Source organism: Prunus mume, linkage group LG3, assembly GCF_029339155.1.
Source record: "Prunus mume cultivar Tortuosa linkage group LG3, ASM2933915v1, whole genome shotgun sequence".
Taxonomy (NCBI): domain Eukaryota; kingdom Viridiplantae; phylum Streptophyta; class Magnoliopsida; order Rosales; family Rosaceae; genus Prunus; species Prunus mume.
The window spans coordinates 10,352,804-10,372,284 of record NC_142700.1 but is presented as its reverse complement, the minus strand read 5'-3'; the positions used below and the strand labels follow the sequence as shown (position 1 = coordinate 10,372,284).

At 36.1% G+C, this 19,481-nt stretch overlaps 3 protein-coding genes across 3 annotated transcripts; all 3 read left to right on the top strand.

Annotated features, from left to right (window-relative positions):
• Positions 1–1,180: 1,180 nt before the first annotated feature.
• Positions 1,181–7,357, top strand: LOC103325689 (TCP-1/cpn60 chaperonin family protein). The gene is made up of 13 exons (XM_008227869.2): positions 1,181–1,335; positions 1,539–1,600; positions 2,161–2,233; positions 2,555–2,622; positions 2,834–2,903; positions 3,263–3,331; positions 3,472–3,543; positions 4,204–4,277; positions 4,962–5,624; positions 5,714–5,839; positions 6,062–6,166; positions 6,303–6,377; positions 6,837–7,357. The coding sequence occupies exons 1-13, from the start codon at positions 1,311–1,313 to the stop codon at positions 7,023–7,025; spliced, it is 1,671 nt and encodes a 556-aa protein (XP_008226091.2). The 5' UTR covers positions 1,181–1,310; the 3' UTR covers positions 7,026–7,357.
• A 241-nt stretch (positions 7,358–7,598) lies between these two features.
• Positions 7,599–8,158, top strand: LOC103325688 (SEED MATURATION PROTEIN 1). The gene has a single exon (XM_008227868.3). The coding sequence runs from the start codon at positions 7,729–7,731 to the stop codon at positions 8,029–8,031; it is 303 nt and encodes a 100-aa protein (XP_008226090.1). The 5' UTR covers positions 7,599–7,728; the 3' UTR covers positions 8,032–8,158.
• Positions 8,159–8,921: 763 nt separating this feature from the next.
• LOC103325687 (cocaine synthase-like) lies at positions 8,922–10,575 on the top strand. Its single transcript, XM_008227866.2, has one exon. The coding sequence runs from the start codon at positions 8,952–8,954 to the stop codon at positions 10,317–10,319; it is 1,368 nt and encodes a 455-aa protein (XP_008226088.2). The 5' UTR covers positions 8,922–8,951; the 3' UTR covers positions 10,320–10,575.
• Positions 10,576–19,481: the final 8,906 nt, after the last annotated feature.

Genomic DNA, 19,481 nt, shown 5'->3' with positions numbered 1-19,481 from the left:
ATGTCATCACAAATAAATAAATAAATAAATAAAATTTAAAATATAGAAGAAATGACTCACTAGTGTAGTAGTTTGGAGTATTTATTCCCTTAGATAAGGTTCTGGGTTTGAGTCATAGTATTCGTGTAGTGTGTGTAAATTTAATATGCTATCGTCCCTCTCAATAGGAAAGGTCCTCCAAAAAAATAAAACACATTGAAGAAATAAGCAAAATAAAAAGGGCATCCTTTTCACATTGAAAATAATTAGCTGTAAAGTAAAGCTGCTCCATGTTTGGTAAACAATATTTTTAAAGTGCTGTTAGTACAAAAAGTAGTGTCAAAACCGTTTGGTAAATTTTAATATAAAATTATTGTAACTGTGAATAATGACTAAAATAGACATGATGTTAAAAGTGTTATGTACTAATCATGTGGTTGTAGTGGTAGTGATGGAGTGGAGGTAGTGGTGGTGATGAAGGTGGAGTTAGTGGTTATGGTAGTGGTGGTGGTGGTGGTGGTGGGGATGGCGATTGTGGAAGTTGTGGTGGTGATAATAGTGGCAACATGGTGGTGGTTGTGGTGTTGGTTATGGAGGTGGTAGTGGATGTGGAGGTGGTGGAAGTGGTGGTGGTGGTGGAGGTGGAGGTGGAAGAGGTGGTGGTGGTGGTGGAGGAGGAGGTGGAGGTGGAGGAGGTGGTGGTGAAGGTGGTGGAGGAGGTGGTGGTTGTGGTGGTGGGGGCGAATGATGAGGAGGAGAAGGATATGGTGGTGGTGGTGGTAGAAGTAGTGAATGTGGTGGTGCAAGTGGTGGAGTTGGATGTGGAAATGGAGGTGATGTCATTTTTTAAAATGAATAATGGTATTTTGGGAATTAAAAAAATCATTAAAAGTTCATCTGCTTCTTTTGAAAGACTTTGAAAAATGCTCAGTCTGCTTTTAAAAATTGTCAAGGCCTTCTTTTAAAATAATCGAGATATTTTATTTATACAAAACATCTTAAAGCTTAAGCTTTAAAGTGAAGCAGATTTTTAAAAGAATTCCAAACGGACTGCGTTTGCTTATAATTCATAGATGCTCTCCTCCAAAATTCGAAGATCCACAATTTTTCTTCGTGGGCCAGCCTGACCCAGCCCAAAATTGAAGAGACTAGAGCCCATTTGAACTTGTTCGGAGCAGACAAGGGTCGCCCGACCCGTGCACAGCACTATCAGGGTTTCAATAAACCTTTTACCCCCTTTCGGCGTTTCCCTCACACAAAAACCTCTCTCGAGTGTTCTGAACTCCTCTTCCTCACACACTCAACAGTTTCAAACAGATCTCAGCATCACCATGCAAGCCCCAGTACTCGTCCTGAGTAAGCTTCCTTTCTTCTTCTTTCTTCCCTTTTCAAGTGGCAGTTACTTTAAAGTTTAGGTTTTGAATCTGTCTTTTATCTGGGTATGCGAAAAAGCTTAGGTTTTTGTGTTGTTTGCTGCTTTTGAGGATGAGATTTAAGTTACATTGAAAGCCGATTTGCTTCGTTTCACTGATCTTGCTTGTTTCAACTGATTTGAGCAGAAGATTCATTGAAGCGTGAGTCTGGGACTAAGGTGCACCATGGTAATATCCAGGCATCAAAGGTATGATCAAGGGCACTCCATTTTATGAGTCCAAACATTTGATTTTGTGTGAAAATGTAAATCCATAGTTTTCTTCGTTCGAGGGAAAATAATATTTTTGGTGATGAAGTCTTGGAGAGAAATTTATTGGAGAATCTAATAAATTTGTAAATGGGTTTTGTTTTTTTAATGTTAATGGAGTAGATAAATTTGAAAAACTCTTTAAATTGGAGTTATTTTACATGTGCCGTAGTGTCTGAGCCTTGTTTTGGTCTATGTAGCTTAGTACCGGGTGAAAGACTTACTGAAAAAGAGGCTGTTTTAATTGCATGTTTTATACCTAAAACTGAATTGATATGAAATTCATCTGAAATGTGTGTTTTAATATTTGTTTTCAATGTAATTTAATTGCTGGACGGGTTAACATGAGTGTTAGCCTTCTCACTATGAAAATGTTGAGCATTTAAGCGTCTCAGTTGTGGATGCTCTTTATGAGAAAATATTTTTGTGTTTCACTTGTGTTTACTTTTTCAGATTATTAGTATTTTGGGTCATGGCCATAAGCATTTTGATAATGACAGGCTGTTGCTGACATAATCCGTACAACCTTGGGTCCTCGATCCATGCTCAAGATGCTACTTGATGCTGCTGGAGGTAATCCTTTTGTCTGCAGTAGACAAATTTTATTGCTTTCCTCTGTGGTTTGGAAGAAATAAAATATACTGTTTTGTTTTCCCTCAGTTTTTAGGACCCAAATAAACCCTTGTTGTAGGTGGCAGTATGTTAGTTGCTGCAATTGCGTTACCTTGTATCCCATAAGTTATTTTACTGTTTTATAGGCTGGTTCTATTTTCATTTAAGTAAAATTAATGTTACTGGTTGCCTCATGTATCTATTTCATGGGTCTATGGCTTTTGTCTTGGTCTTGATGAGTTTGCAATACGCTAACAAAGTTGTTTCCCTCATTGATAACAGGAATTGTGGTGACAAATGATGGAAATGCCATTCTGCGTGAGTTAGATATTGCACACCCAGCAGCAAAGGCATGCCATTTGTCTCAAAATGCTCCTTTCTGGATCTAATTTTTTTTTTCTCAGTGCAAAAATTACTCTCTCCTTAATTTCTGCTTTCTTTCTCCCCTGTGTTTTACCATATTATTTTCTCCATGATCCCTTACTTTTGTATGTGGCCCCCCTCCTCATTTTAATTTTCTTGTTATTCTTACCTTTGCTCTTTTAAAATTTGCGATGATAGTCAATGATTGAACTAAGTCGCACACAAGATGAAGAAGTAGGTGATGGAACTACGTCTGTCATTGTCCTTGGTATGGTTTGAGCTTTATTTATTTATAAACAACTCACTGTTCATTTATGGGCTATAGTAACATGTTTATTACTTTTTGGTGTATATTCTTGTTCAATATCGTTTCTATTGAGATTTTTATTTTAGACTTGGTAAATAGTTGTTAGATATGTCTGGCGAAGAAAAAAATATTGCTTGTAAGTAAGTTGATGATATACAGAAATAGGTTTAGCTTGCAAAATAATTAATATGTATCACTGGATTTAGTATGATGGAAGAAGGTGATTATGCATCTTTCTATCTACTGGATATGTCAATGCATTATTATATGTATATAAAGTTGGTTCTGTGTCTTACCTTTGGAATGAAATTTTGGTGTAGCTGGTGAGATGCTCCATGTTGCAGAAGCATTTATTGACAAGCATTATCATCCTACTGTCATTTGCCGAGGTAAGTTGAAAGAAATTATGATAACATATTCCCTTCAATTTTCTTTCAGTTATAGTTTTGGATTTGATTTTGATGTGTGATTTATTCTTTTCTGTATTGTTTTTGTCTACTTTTCTTAATTTTCTGTTTTTTGGTTGTAGCATACAACAAAGCTCTGGAGGATGCTATTGCGGTTCTTGACAAAATAGCAATGAGCATTGATGTGAAGGATCGTAAGTTCCTTTAGTTTCTTGTCCACTCATAATCAAATTCTCTATCTGCATTGTATTTGTATTTGGTGCCCAGACTATAGGTCTCAAGCTCTCAGTTAATTTACTTATGTGAGAATGTAATGTCATGGATCAGTATATATAAATAAAATCAAGGGTACTATTCCTTGTGCTCAATTAGATCCATTTTCGGTTTGATGTTGCAGCCTTAGATTTTACTTAGTAGAAAATGGGGAATAGGCATAGCTTAACTTTAAAATTTAAAGCACCAGAAGGGAAAAAGCCAAGTTGGACACACATAGTTCTATGCCCATTTGCAATTGTAGCTGCAATTAAAGCACCAGAAGGGAAAAATCCAAGCGAACATTACAGAAATGTTAGCTTCATTCATATGTATTGAATTTGGAATGTGCATAGTTCTATGCCCATTTGCAATTGTAGCTTCATGCAGAATAATACTCTACCCATTTGCAATTGTAGCTTCATGCGGAATAATACTTTCAGTGCCGGTTGTTATTGATGATAACATCCATTGTTAATCATTGCAAACCTGTCAGTGATTTGAATATCCTACTCGTAATAATAATCTGCCTTAGGTAATGATTTTTTAAAATGTCCAGTTTGCTGTACTGGAATATAACTTACGTACGCTTTATGTGGCAGGTGCAACAATGTTAGGGCTGGTCAAAAGTTGTATCGGTACAAAGTTCACTAGTCAATTTGGGGATTTAATTGCTGTAAGTGCTTGTCTAAATAAAGTTTTGCATGTAGGTCTTTCTTCTTGTTTAAAGGTTTATGAGTATTATGATTCTTCATCTAGGTAGACTGTAAAGTGGTCTATGAAGGACATACTGACAAACTTTTTAAAGGAAAATGCTCATATTGCCCCAAAACATGAAACACTTGAACCAAAAATGAGCTTTAACCATGGATTTTCTAATTTGAATTCTTGCCCTTCAGCATTTCTATTTGTTTTTATTTTTTATTATACAAATAAGATAAACCATACTTTGTCTTTTATGTTTCCAAGATTTCTTAAGACATTCAAGTTAATGACACTCATGCATGCAAGTTTATTCTGTATGAGAATGACTTTGCATCCTCTTCTAGGTGGAAAGCTCCGGCTTTGATTTCATGTTTTCCAACATTTTTGTCTTTTATAGTATGTCTTGCACTTGCTTGAGCCGCCTTGGCACTGAGAATCAACTTGAAAAATTCAATTAAACTGGTCTTCAGAGTAAAAGTAAACCGGCTAACTCATCAATTAAATAAAAACTTCAAACTTGGATTCATGTCCCTGTATGTAGTGACAATTACTGTGAACCTAAAAATCAGGAAGTGTGAACACTTTGTCTCTCTTAGATCTGACCGTATATTGATATGCTATTGGTATGCTAAGTATGTGTTGGATTTTCTTTTAGGATTTAGCACTTGACGCTACCACAATAGTAGGGGTGGACCTTGGCCAGGGTCTGCGGGAAGTGGATATTAAAAAGTACATAAAGGTTGAGAAGGTTCCTGGTGGCCAGTTGGAAGATTCAGTGGTTCTCAAAGGAGTAATGATTAACAAAGATGTTATTGCACCTGGAAAAATGAGAAGAAAGATTGTCAACCCACGCATCATTCTTCTTGATTGTCCTCTTGAATATAAGAAAGGCGAGAACCAAACAAATGCTGAGTTGCTTAAAGAAGAAGATTGGGGAGTCCTGCTAAAATTGGAAGAAGAATACATTGAGAGCCTATGCGTGCAAATATTGAAGTTTAAACCAGATCTGGTTATCACAGAAAAGGGGCTTAGTGACTTGGCATGCCATTATTTTAGCAAGGCCGGCGTCAGTGCAATCAGGAGGTTGCGGAAAACAGATAATAACCGAATTGCCAAGGCTTGTGGGGCTGTAATTGTTAACAGACCAGATGAATTGCAAGAGTCTGATGTTGGTACAGGCGCTGGGATATTTGAGGTTAAGAAAATTGGTGACGAGTTTTTTGCATTCATTGTTGATTGCAAAGAGCCCAAAGCATGTACTGTACTCTTGAGAGGTCCTAGTAAGGATCTCTTAAATGAAGTGGAAAGGAATTTGCAGGTATAATGGTTTTACTTCTTTGTCCCCATTACGTAGAATAAATATAGTATGCTGAAATTTGTTATTTACTCCCTTATATCTGGTCATAGGATGCCATGTCTGTAGCAAGAAACATCCTCAAGAATCCGAAACTTGTTCCTGGTGGTGGTGCTACAGAGTTAACTGTATCTGCTACATTGAAGCAAAAGAGTTCATCTGTAGAAGGTATAGAAAAGGTAAAAGCTCCTTTCCTCATCCTAAAGTTTGGTATTTCTTGTGTAAAACTGGTCCAAGAATAACTCCTTGTGGAAGTAGAAATCTAAATTCTATTAATAAACTGGCTGTCACTTCACTTCACATGCTCTTTGACATACTTAAGATTAAGAATTAGTTGTGGCTTCACTTTACATGCTTTTTAATGGAGTTTTATGGCTACATGTGTTTTGATGGTAAAACAGTGGCCCTATGAAGCTGCTGCTATAGCTTTTGAGGCTATACCACGTACTTTGGCTCAGAATTGCGGGGTGAACGTGATTAGAACAATGACGGCACTGCAGGGAAAGGTTTGAATCTGTTTTGTATGGGTTTGTTCTGTTTTACCATGACTTGTCATTTCTATATACGTTCTGATGCATCATTATTTTTTTGGTCAGAATATGATGCATCATTTATATCCTAACCACAATTTTTTTTCCATAGCATGCAAATGGTGAAAATGCATGGATTGGCATTGATGGTAACACTGGTGCGATAACTGATGTGAAAGAGAAAAAGGTAGGTGGATATCTTTTTGACTTACTATTGTTGCCCTCTTTTATTTCCTTCACTATCTCAATATTCAAATTTGTTGGGTGATTGATATTTTGTGAAAGCTCTCAAATAGGACTTTTACTGTAGTATTGTTCTCAAATGTATCCATTATATGGAAATCATCTTGATATGGTGTCGATATTATTGATATATGTCCCATTATTTCAATAGAATATAGCCCACATAGTCTTGATATGGCATAAGCGTCAATATTCTGGTTGATATCTTCGATTTGCTTCAGTAGTAGTTCTAGTTTAGAGCTTCTCCCAGTATATTTAGACAGCACTCATGTGAGGGGAAGTGCTGTTGTCGTGGTTATTACTAAAGTGAACGCCATTGCTCATAATTGAGCATCCATGGAGTCTTGAATCTGAAATTTCTTATGTCGGTAAGGCTGTTAATTTCTAGCAATTATGATGTCAGATATGGGATGCCTACAACGTGAAGGCCCAGACTTTTAAAACTGCCATAGAAGCTGCTTGCCTACTTCTCAGAATCGATGACATTGTGAGTGGGATCAAGAAGAAGCAGCCTCCTGGTGCCAAAGCTCCTTCGAAGCCTCAAGTTGAGACAGAAGGTGATGCAGATAATGAGCAAATAATTCCCGAGTGATTATCTAGAGCACACGGTTTCCTCAGTTTGAATGAAGTTTTGGTTTAAAGAAAGAAAAAAAGGAGCATTATAAGTTTGATGAGGATATTTTGTAGGTTTATAATTTCTCCTTAACTTGGTAGTGTGTGTTTTGTCTCTCTTCTTTCTTTCTCAATCCGCGAGGGGTGGGAAAGAAGATTAGTCTTCTTATTGGAGAATGCTAATGTTAGTTTGCCATGTCATCTGTGTATCGAACACAATTTATTTGTTGAACTTCTGGGATTGGCACAATGGCCCTTATTTCAACCATTCTGAATGATAGTTAACAGTCGAAACTTGGTTATTGACAAAAATGTAATTTTCTCGAAGTAAGAAAACAAAAAGTTTTTCATGACCAAGCATCAATTTTAATAAGCCATTGTCGCACCTAAAGCACACAACATACCGCACTGTACACCAACTTGTGGAGGATAGAATTGATATTGACCATCAACTTTATCAACTTAGGTAGAGTAAGAATTGATCTTGGCCGTTCATCAAGAGAGGAGAGCATCACGGACGGTGGGCAGAACAACTTCATGCATACAGCAAACATAAGGCACGTGTCAAGTTTAACTATACACTTGTCACTCCCATTTTAAGCCAATCTGCCACGTATTGATTCAAACCAGAGTTTATAAATGAAACGAAAGCAGATCAAAAACCCTGGACAGCGGGCTAGCTGATGCAAGTGAAAATGGCAAACAGCAAAGATGACATAATGTATGGGACTTCACAAGCGAGGCTGAACGAGGATGAAGCTGTGAGGGTTGCATACAAGCATGGGACGCCTCTTGAAGGAGGCAAAATTGCTGATTCTGAGCCTGTGGATTTATTTTCTAGTGCTCATATTATTCCAAAGGCTCAAGCTCAGGCTCATCATGATGTTCATGATGAAGATTCTAATCAGAACCAGTCCCAGATAAAACAAGATGATCTTACTAGAAGAGAAGGTGGTCCAGAATCTGCTGCTAGTAGTACTAAATAGAAGGCTTTCCACTTTCTTTGTGCATTTTTCTTTTCTCTTTTATATATTCCGAAATTCCTTCTGCTGCTGCAGATTTTCTCTTTGTTATGTGCTCGTTGTTGTATGCTTTGAGTCGTAAGTTTTCTCCTTTCTTCTTTCCTTTCCTTGTGTGTATTTGAGAGAGAGAGAGAGAGAAAGAAAGAGGCGACAATTGGAAAGAAATATTGGACAAGAACTCAAAATGATTCTACTTCTATAGACACAAAAGAAAGAGGGAAAAAGAAAAAAAATAAAAATAGAAAAAGTCTTAGCGGTTGAGTCATGTGACCTCTTGACTTGAAATACAATGAGAAAATGACAAGAAAATATTACTTAACACCTATTATTTATAGTTTATAGTAAAAGGGGGAAAATGGAGATATGTTCAGGCAAGTTCATGCCAGAAAATTTACTTGGTAGTTCTATAATGTAACCTTTCTTATCAAGTTCATGACAGTCTTGAGATACAGATATTTAGCTGTGAGGAACATATGTGTTATAGAAACAATGGAACATGTGTTATAAGGAACATGTGTTGTAGAAATCTATCAGGTTATGTCCTGAGAGAATCTGTCCGCAAGCATTTAAATCCTACCGAACACATTAATAAACCAATAAACAATCCCATCTAGCAACTTTGTAATATGAGAGCCTTTAAATCCTAGACAAAAGAATCTGTCAGCTTTTTTTGGGTGGTCGGAAGAATCTCTGAGCTATAGCCACCATTCAAAACTACAAGTCTCGTCTTCGTAAAATCCCACCTAAACTAAACTAATCATTCACAGAAGAAGTTGTTTTCCATATGCAGTAGGCCACAGACTTGGAGTTGGTGTGTGTATATATATATATATATATATTAATTAAAAGTGGTGACTCTGCGTCTTTAAATAGAGGTCTTTGCAATGAAACTCTCAAGTGTGAAACAAAAGATGGCTTCAGAAATCAAAGTTGAAGTCATTTGCAAAGAAACAATTAAGCCATCTTCTCCAACTCCTCACCACCTTAGAACTTCCAGTCTCTCTGTTTTTGATCAGTTACAACCTGATATGTATATCTCGTTACTTCTCTTCTACCCCAACAATATTAGTGATGATGTGGTCAACAACATTGACCACAATTCCTTGTTTGCTGAAAGATCTAAGCTTCTCAAAACATCATTATCTGAAGCTCTCACCCAATTCTACCCCTTTGCGGGGGAGTTCGAATATAATGTTTCAATCAGCTGCAATGATCATGGGGCTGGATTTATTGAATCCCAAGTCAACTGTCCCATACGGAAGGTTTTGGAAAAACCCGATTTCGGGATCCTGGAACAGTTGATTCCAATTGCAATAAAATCCAAAAGCGTTGAAGCAGGGCATCTTCTACTAGTCCAGGTCAACTCGTTTGAATGCGGTGGATTGACAATTGGGGTCAACATTTCACATAAGGTCGCCGATGCCTCTACACTCAGCACATTCATCAAAAGCTGGGCTACAATTGCCCTTGGCTCAGCCAGTACTGCTAGTGATCAAGTTCTGCTCCCTGTTGAATTTGGTGTTGCAGCTACTCTATTCCCACCACAAGATGTCTTCAATTCACCCCAACCGACCATGGAGTTGATTAGAGACAGCTGTATAACCAAGAGGTTTGTGTTTGATGCCTCAAAAATTGCTGCTCTCAAGTCCAAAGCTGCCAGTGCCGCAGTGCCAAATCCTACGCGTGTTGAAGTAGTGTCTGCACTCATTTGGAAATGCGCGTTGCAAGCATCGAGAGCAAACTTGGGTTTTACAAAGCCATCTGCGTGGGTTCAAGTGGTGAACATGAGGAAAAGATCAGGGCTTGCCACGGCAGAAAACATATTGGGGAACTTTGTTTCGTTTTTTACAGCAATGACAATGGAAAGCGATGCTGTGGAACTTAAAAGCTTGGTTCATAAGTTGAGGAAGGGCATTGACGAATATAAAGAAAAGTATGCTAATGGAGTTAGTGGTGAGGATGCATTTCAAATCATCGAAGGGCTTAAGAATCTCATAATGAAGGATAGCATTGAGACCTATGGTTGCACCAGTTGGTGCAGGTTTTCGTTCAACCAAGCCGATTTTGGTTGGGGAAAGCCATCATGGATGAATTTCTGTCGCAATGAATCCAATAATACAACTTTATTGACGGACATGAGTGATGGCGTTGGCATAGAAGCGTTGTTGAGTTTGGAAGAAGAACACATGGCCATGTTTGAACGCAATGAGGACCTGCTTGAGTATGCTTCTCTGAATCCGAGTGTCGTTTAATTAGTACCTCTTATGCTTCTTAGAGGGACATGCTGTTGTGGATCTTGATGATGTCTCATATAATCGTTTAGATGTTTTTACCATATTTGTGCTTCATTGCATTTTCCCCTTATCGGTTTTGTTGTTTATCATATGTTGTTTTCAATTCAATAATCCTTATGTGGTTTTCCGCATTAGTTGGCCACCTTATGTGGCAGCTCACGTGGTCATGCCGAGTCAGTAAAGAATATTGCAATGTGAATTCTATTTTTATTTATTTATCTTTTTTCAATAATCCTCAAAACCCAAAAAAAAAAAAGAAAAACTAAAAAACTAAAAAATAAGCTTAGGGTCCTGGTTTGTAGCCTGGTGTTGGTTCTATTCTCTTCCTAACGTCTCCACCCTCCCTTCCTCCATCAAATCTACCCATCCCCCCTCCTAGGGACGGACCCAGGATTTTTAAATGAAGTGGGCTAGATTTACCTTATTGAACTGTTAGATTTTAGGCTTTTGAAATTGATCATATGTATATAAAATTTAAGAACATATCATTTTTATTTTATTTTTTGAAAAGGCCTATTTTACACCAACAATGCCAGCTAAGGTCTACCATGATGAACAAAAATGAATTAATAGAAAAGAAAATTCATAAGAAAATTCAAAAATGAGAATTTATCATCACAAAGATAGAGTCAGATAGACACACGACAACTAGAGGTAACACTACAATTATCCAATTAGTTCAAATTAATATTTCTGCTATAAATGGGATTAACATTAACACTAACTATAAGAAATAAATATAAAAAAACTCACCTGGGCTATAGCCCAAGTTGTACAAGTCATAGGACCGTCCCTGCCCCCTCCTCCATGTCATTGTTGAGACCTGGAGTTTCCTTAAGAAAATTGAAATTGGGTTGAACAATTCAGATGTTTACTTGTCTACTCTTCTCCAAAAGCAAATAAGTTGAAGATTGAGACCAGCTCTTAGTTTTGTTTCTTGAATTTACAATTCTTTGTAAAATTTGATTACCGTAATTAGTTGGATCCATCATTTGTCAACTCAATATGATTATTCTTTAATTAACTATATCGTCTTCAACTTAGTGCCCGTTTGGCATACCTTATTTGGGGTGGTAAAATTGATTTTTTAAAAATATTGGGAAACCCAGCTCGTTTGATAAATTATGATAAAATTATTTATTATTAAAAATTGCTGTAAGAGAAAGTTATAAGAGAAAGCAACTATTGAGGTACTTTCATTTTCTGATTATACGAGAATCGGTTTCGAAGAGGCGCTGGGATTAATGATTATGCGGGAATCAGTACCAACAACACTTTTAGCAAAACTTTACCAAACGCCAAACTTCTTTCTCTTACAGCTGATTTCTCTCACAGCAAACTTGATAGCGATTATGTTCACAACACAACAATTCCAAACTAGGCCATAGTCTGTTAGCTAGTTTATATATGCTTAGCTTTTTGACGAGTTCCTTGCATGTGTACAATGTCGCTTTTCCCTTCTACTCCATGTTCTAGTTATGGTGCTCTCTTGTTTTCTTTTCGTCTCCAACAATGGAGGATGGGGATGGATAGATTTGATGGAGGAAGAGAGGGCTGGAGACGTTAGGAAGAGTAGAGAACCAACGTGAGGCTACAGACCAGCGACGTTGTACTTTATATTTGTCTTTTTTTTTAAGTTTGAAGGATTATTGAAAAAGAGAAATAAATAAAAATAGACTTCACATGGGAATATTCATTAAATGAAATGGTATGACCATATCAATTGGGTCTGTCATCAATTGACCTTCAAATCATTCATAATTTTCTCATTGATAAATATTCTGACTGATTGCTTTAATTACTTTCTTAATTTTTAGGGAAAAAATAGGCGGCAACAAATTTTTAGAGGGTCTTTTTTTTTTTTTTATAATCAAATTTTTTTAGCAGGTCGAATACATAAAAAAAAAGTAAATAAATTTATAAGTAATTAAAAGAATTAAGAGTTAATGTCCAGGAAATATTCTCAACAAAGAAGGATATAATAAAAAAAACAAAATAAAAAACAAAAAGAAAGCCTATTGGTACCCATTTGAGCTTGTGACAAGAGATTAGTAGTAGAATATAATCTAGTTCTCAATTAAAGAACAAGTTTATTTTGTGGTACCCATAATAAAACAAATTTTAGTGGGTACTATATTTTATTCAATGAGAAGTGACTACTATATAATTACATTGTGTAATCAAATCCTCAATTGGATATTCCAATAAGTTAGGTGGTTGTTGTTGTTGTTGTTTTTATTTTATTATTATTATTATTATAGAAATTCTAAGATTGCATTTATAATTCAGCTAAAAAAGTCACTAGCCAAAGACCAATACAAACTAGCCACAAAAGGGCCATTACAATAACAAAGCGGTCTGTCATCAAAATTAAGAGAGTTTGGTTTGCCTCCACTAACGATCACACACTACTACAAAAAAGGAAAAAAAACGACGGGAATTCACCGTCGTGTATTCAGTTTTCAAATGGTCGTGGAATCCACCGACATATTTTCCGTAACAAAACCACGACGGTAAATACCCGTCGTTGCTAAAACAAAAACCGTCATCAACAAATAAAAACCGGCGTCTTTGTACTGCAAAAAGACATAAAAAAACAGTCGAGGATGAGAATAGACGACCAACTCTAACAAAAAAACGTCGTTAAAAAGGAAACATATGACATATATTAACAGAACATGGCCGCAAGATAAACATACAAAGGCGAGAACTAAAACTCAACGCCGTTAAATGAACCTTTAACGACAAATAGAAATATGACGTCTTTAAATACATAATAGGCGATGTTATTGACACCTACTACGTCATAACATTTCCAACAACCGTCGTAAAATAAATTTTCCACTTCGATTTTTCTATGAATGATGACGTGGAAATAGATGTCAGGGTCATTACTTACGACGCATGTATCTACAGAGACGACGTTGAAATAAATAAACAACGTCGGTTCCAAATAAATGAGAGCCGTATTACAAAATTTATACGTCATATTTTGAAATATAATCGTTGTGTAATGACTCTGAAACGGCATCGTTTCTCATTCCACCGCCGTGTAAAATAATTTTAACGACAGGATCTGAAAATAAATGACGTGCAAAAAATGATGGGGTCATTAATTACGACACATTAATTTATAAAGACGACGTTGTCGTTCATATACAACGTCGTTACCATGAAAAAGATCGCCGTGTTTCATAATTTATACGTCTTCATTAAAAAAATTAACGTCGTCTAATTCGTATATCTTAACGTCGACAAATTTACCAATGGACTTCAAATACTGTCGTGAATTCATCCTTTTCCACTTCGTTTATGAAAGAACATGTGACGTGGTAAATTCATGACGACGTCGTCTTTTGTAACGTTCAGGTTAAAGATCTCGTCTTTTAGACATCGGTATTATGGAATTGGAGTCGTGTTATTTTGAATTACATGGCGGTTCTTTATGCTTGTCCGACGTGTTATCCTGGATAACTGTTTCACAATAGCGTCGTGGTTCTTCATTGTTACGTTGCTTTAAGACGTCGGTAAATATATTGCGGTCGTTGAATGCTCCAAAATGTCGTTTTTTATAAGAACAGACGTTTGTTTTTCACATTTTTATCAAGATCGTCGTGTTTGTAATCTGGAACCAGTAATTTTTGTACTAATTGTTTTGTGGCCAAAACCTGTATAATGAAAGTGAAGAAATCACATTACAATATATTACAAAATTAATGTCATACACTGCCAATTACATAAAGCATCATTCAATCCATATATCTTCACACCCATCTCGAATATTTTGACTCCCTAACTCATCCACCACTTCATCAAATGTGTCAACATTTGGCATCCCTCTAGTAAATGGCTCACACTCAATTCTCACATCACCTAAGACATCATCACCAATAACATCATTATATTCTCTATTAGGCATTGATAACACTACCGACCAACCACGATGCATCGGGTCGTCAACAAAAAATACTTGTTTGACTTGAGAAGCCAAAATAAATTGGTCATTCCTATGTCCAATTTTACTCAAATATACAAGGGTAAATCCAAGTTCGTCCACTACAAGACGAAAAGTACTATCTATCCAATCACATTTAAAGACTGGGATTGTAAACTTTTGATAGTCAAGGTCCCAAATTTCTTGAATGACACCATAGAAACCCATATTTGAGAGAATTGGGTTTTTATCTTTGGCACTAGCAACTTGCATAGTATGTGCAAGTAAATAAACTCCACTATTTTGAGTTGTCCGCACATCATCTTGTGCCTTGATGCTGAATTTAATACCTTTAATAAGATAGCTCCTATATAATGGCACTCTCATGTTTGGACCAGCTGCTAGCCACCTTAAATTTTCTGATACGCCATGATTGTCTTCCTCATTAAGTTCACTTTGAACCTGCAAATTAATCATAACTTAATTCAATCTAACATAGAAAGAAGAAAATTAAAAGTCCAATATGTTATTCAATAACATATACCTTGAAGCGTAGGCATTGAATAAAAGTGCTATTGTGCTTATCCTGTAGCCACTTTGTTCTCTTTCTAAATTTTGGATAAGCGGTCTTGATGTGGATCATATGTTACCTACATGACACAAAAAATTCAAGCATTACGGTCCCAAACATATAAGATAAACATAAGAAATAATTTAAAATGGAAACTTAAAGAATAAAACTCATTCGTACTCGATATAAGGTAGGACTTCCTCCGTATTCTCCAAGACATATAGATGTGCTTGGTTCAATAGGTCCCGATCAACTACGCTCACTGTGCAACCTGATAATGGCTTTGAAACTCCCATCTTTTGGTTTGAAGGCACTCCAACTGTACTAACATCAGATAAATGCTCGGTACAAAACTCTACAGCTTCTTCAGTTATATACCGCTCAGCAATGCAACCTTCGGGACGAGTACGATTCTGAACATACCCCTTTAACACTTTCATATATCTTTCAAACGGATACATCCATCTAAAATATACTGGCCCACATAGACGAACTTCTCTGACAAGATGTACTACTAGATGAACCATGATATCAAAGAATGAAGAGGGAAAGTACTTCTCAAGCAAACACAAAGTAACTACTACATCTTCTTCCAACTTATCTAGCTTGGAAACATCAACAGTCTTTGCACATATAGCATTGAAGAAGAAGCACAAACGAGTTATTGCATACCTTACAGGCTTCTCCAAAACAGAACGAATTGCCACATGGAGTAATTGTTGTATTAATGTATGACAATCATGTGATTTAAGGCCAAGAAGTCTTGAATCTTGTAAAGATACAAGATTTTTTATATTTGAAGAATAACCTTCAGGGACCTTCATACCATAGAAAGAATTGCAAACCTCTCTCTTCTCTGCTCTTGACAAATTCCAAGGCCCGGGAGGCAAACGAGTACGTCTTTCTCCATACTCGGGTTGCAAATCAGCTTTGACCCCCATGTTCAATAAATCTAATTGAGCAGCAATCTCATCTTTATTTTTTCCAGGGATCTCCAGCAATGTACCAATGATACTATCGCAAACATTCTTCCCAATGTGCATAACATCTAAGACATGTCTCACAGGAAGGTATTTCCAATACTCGAGATCAAAGACTATTGATTTCTTCTTCCAACAAACTCTGTCACCATCTTCAACCATATGCAACACTTCTTCTCCGGTTAATGGCTCGGGAGGTGTGCCATATTCAGGTTTCCCATTAAAAACTGCACGGTGCCTCCTATATGGATAATTGATTGGTAACTATTTTCTATGCCCAATGTAACAAATTTTGTGGCCATTTTTCAACCTGTGACTAGGTGTATCATCGCCACATATTGGACAAGCTTTATATCCTTTAACAACACAACCAGATAAGTTTCCATAGGTGGGGAAATCATTAATTGTCCACATTAATGCAGCTCTGAGTGTAAAGTATTCTCCATTATATGCATCATACACTCCTCCAATCACATCCCACAAAGATTTTAAATCATCAATCAAAGGCTCCAAGTAGACGTCTATATCATTTCCGGGCTGTTTAGGACCGGAAATCAATAAGGTCAACATCATGAACTTTCGTTTCATGCACAACCATGAAGGGAGATTATATGTAACTAAGATAAATGGCCAACAACTATATCTGCTACTTAGAGAACTGTGGGGATTGAATCCATCAGATGAAAGAGCCAATCTCAAGTTTCTCGGCTCATTACCAAACTCGGGCCATTTATCATCAAGAAGTTTCCAAGACGGGGAATCCGCCGGATGAGACATCTGACTGTCAATTGATTTTCTAGCAGCTTGCCAAGTCAAACTCTTAGCTGTCTTATGTGATCGAAACATCCTTTTAAACCTTGGAATTGGAGGAAAATACCACACCACCTTCGCTGGCACACCCTCTTTCAAGATTGAATTTTTGCCTTCCTTCCACCTTGAAATACCACAAGTAGGACAATTAGTTGAATCCTCATACTCCTTCCTATACAAGATGCAATCATTGGGGCATTCGTGCATTTTCTCATAACTCAGCCCCAATGCACACAAAGTTTTTTTGTCTCATACATAGAGGCCGGTATTGTATTTCCTTCTGGAAGCAAATCGCCTTGAAGTATCAATAATTCTGTAAAACAGACATCACTCATCCCATGTTTTGCCTTCAAATTATACAACTTCACTAATGCCGATAACTTCGTGTACTTTCTACAACCAGGGTACAATGGTTGATCTCCATCCCTAATCACATTGGCAAACTTATAAGGATCAAATCCAAAATCACCAAAATCATTATCATCCATCTCTATTTCTTCGGACACAAAACTGTACCTACTATGGTCATCATCTTCTTCAACATTTCTACTAGCATTAGTAGTTGCTTCCCAAGGTTCTCTGTAAAATGTCCAATTTTTATAGCTTTGGTCAACTCCATTAAAATATAAGTGATCCCTTATAATTCCAACCCCAAACAATTTCAAATTAACACATTTAACACATGGACAACAGATATATGTTGTAGTTAGAAGATTTTCTACAGAAAAGTTCAAAAATGCTTCTACCCCTAACTCATATGCCTTCGATCTTCTATCCGAGTGCATCCATGACTTATCCATCTCCGACACTATACCCTATTATATATAATAAAGTGAAAAGACAAGCAATGACCATCACTATAGCAGATTATATAAAGTTCTAATAGCAAGTAATATACAACACAGACGATGGTTTTTAAACAAAAACAGACGTATTTGACATATATAGACGACGGATTTTCAACAAATGTCGTCTAATTATAACCACGACGGTAGTTAAAGAACACCGTCGTGTATAAGTAATACAAACGACAGTTTATGAAAAAACCGTCGTCGTATGCCTAAAAACGCATCGATATCCCAGTTTATTTTCAAGATCCCAAAACCCTATTAAGAACACAACATATACATGAAACCAAGCATGAAAACAACATATACTAAGCATGAAAACAATAAATCCATTCCCAATTCAACATAACAGAGAGTGATTAAAAGATCCGACAAAATTAAATCCATTTCCTATTCAACATAACAAAGAGTGATCAAGAAAACATTAAACAGAAAATCCATGAATCCATACCTCCAACAACATTATTAACAGATCGCAAAACATATATCTAAAACCCTTTTAACAAAACAACGTAATATCATTCAATGAATTTACAAGGGGAAGAGAGGGTTTGTACTTACAGGTTGGCAGAGCTCACAGATTAGAGATGAAGTGAGAGAGCCTGGAGAGCCCAACTTTGAATTAGAGATGAAGTAAGAGAGTGAAATGTTATGTTGCCCGAAATTTGAAAATTTTAGGGTTCAAGGTTAGAAGTATAAAACTAAGAGCCAAATCTGAAAATTTTAGGTCCCGCGAATATTTTTAGAAAGCGCGCTCTTTAAAACATCGACCGAAAAAACAACCGTCGTTAAAAGTTCACATTAAACATGACGCTTATTACATTAAAGCCGTCGTGGTAAAACTATGTACGACGCAAAATCAAACAGAAGTAGTCAAAACTATGAAAAACCATGGCGAAAGTTCTACCAAAACCGACGTAAATATTGTATTCCACGACTCAAACACTGAACATAACGCCGTTTATTTTGAAGAAACCACGTCGTCTATTGAACCAATAGGAGTTGACGTTGCATTTTTTGGATTTATTTTAAATTTATTTTGAATATTTTGAATTAAAAATAATAAAATATTCTTATATCAACAACAAACCACGTCGGGGTTAATTAATTAACGACGTTGTAAATAACAATAAATGACTTGTAAAAAGGATGTCGTTTAAAAGAGAAACCATGGCGGATGTTTCACAATCCGACGTAAACTCTATATTCCACGACTCAATCACCGTCGTTAAAAGTAATACCCTAAACTTTAAACCCTAAATTATATGTTTTTAAAATATAATTTTATAAAATTGTTTATGGTTTTACAGCCTAATATATAATAAACATAAACCCTAAACCCCAAAAATTATACTTTAACCCTAAACCCTAATAAATAACAACCCTAAACCCCAAACCCTAAACCATCAAACTATAAGTGATGTTATGACTCATCAAAACAATTTTATTTTGGGTGGTCATTTTAAACTTTTATTACCCAAACTGCATTTTTTTGAGGTTTAGGGGGAAGAAAATATATCAATGACTTCATAGGAGTTGACGTTGCATTTTTTTGATTTATTTTAAATTTATTTTGAATATTTTGAATTAAAAATAATAAAAAATATTCTTATATCAACAACAAACCACGTCGGGGTTAAGTAATTAACGACGTTGTAAATAACAATAAACGACTCACTTGTAAAAAGGACGTCGTTTAAAAGAGAAACCATGGCGGATGTTTCACCATCCGACGTAAACTCTATATTCCACGACTCAATCACCGTCGTTAAAAGTAATACCCTAAACTTTAAACCCTAAATTATATATTTTTAAAATATAATTTTATAAAATTGCTTATGGTTTTACAGCCTAATATATAACAAACATAAACCCTAAATCCCAAAAATTATACTTTAACCCTAAACCCTAATAAATAACAACCCTAAACCATCAAACTATAAGTGATGTTATGACTCATCAAAACAATTTTATTTT

Bases quoted from the DNA above. Each gene is read 5' to 3' on its own strand.
- LOC103325689 (XM_008227869.2), top strand. From the start codon at position 1,311: ATGCAAGCCCCAGTACTCGTCCTGA. The intron at 1,336-1,538 runs GTAAGCTTCCTT...TGATTTGAGCAG, and splicing joins AGCCCCAGTACTCGTCCTGA to AAGATTCATTGAAGCGTGAG. The intron at 6,378-6,836 runs GTAGGTGGATAT...TTATGATGTCAG, and splicing joins CTGATGTGAAAGAGAAAAAG to ATATGGGATGCCTACAACGT.
- LOC103325688 (XM_008227868.3), top strand. From the start codon at position 7,729: ATGCAAGTGAAAATGGCAAACAGCAAAGATGACATAATGTATGGGACT.
- LOC103325687 (XM_008227866.2), top strand. From the start codon at position 8,952: ATGAAACTCTCAAGTGTGAAACAAAAGATGGCTTCAGAAATCAAAGTT.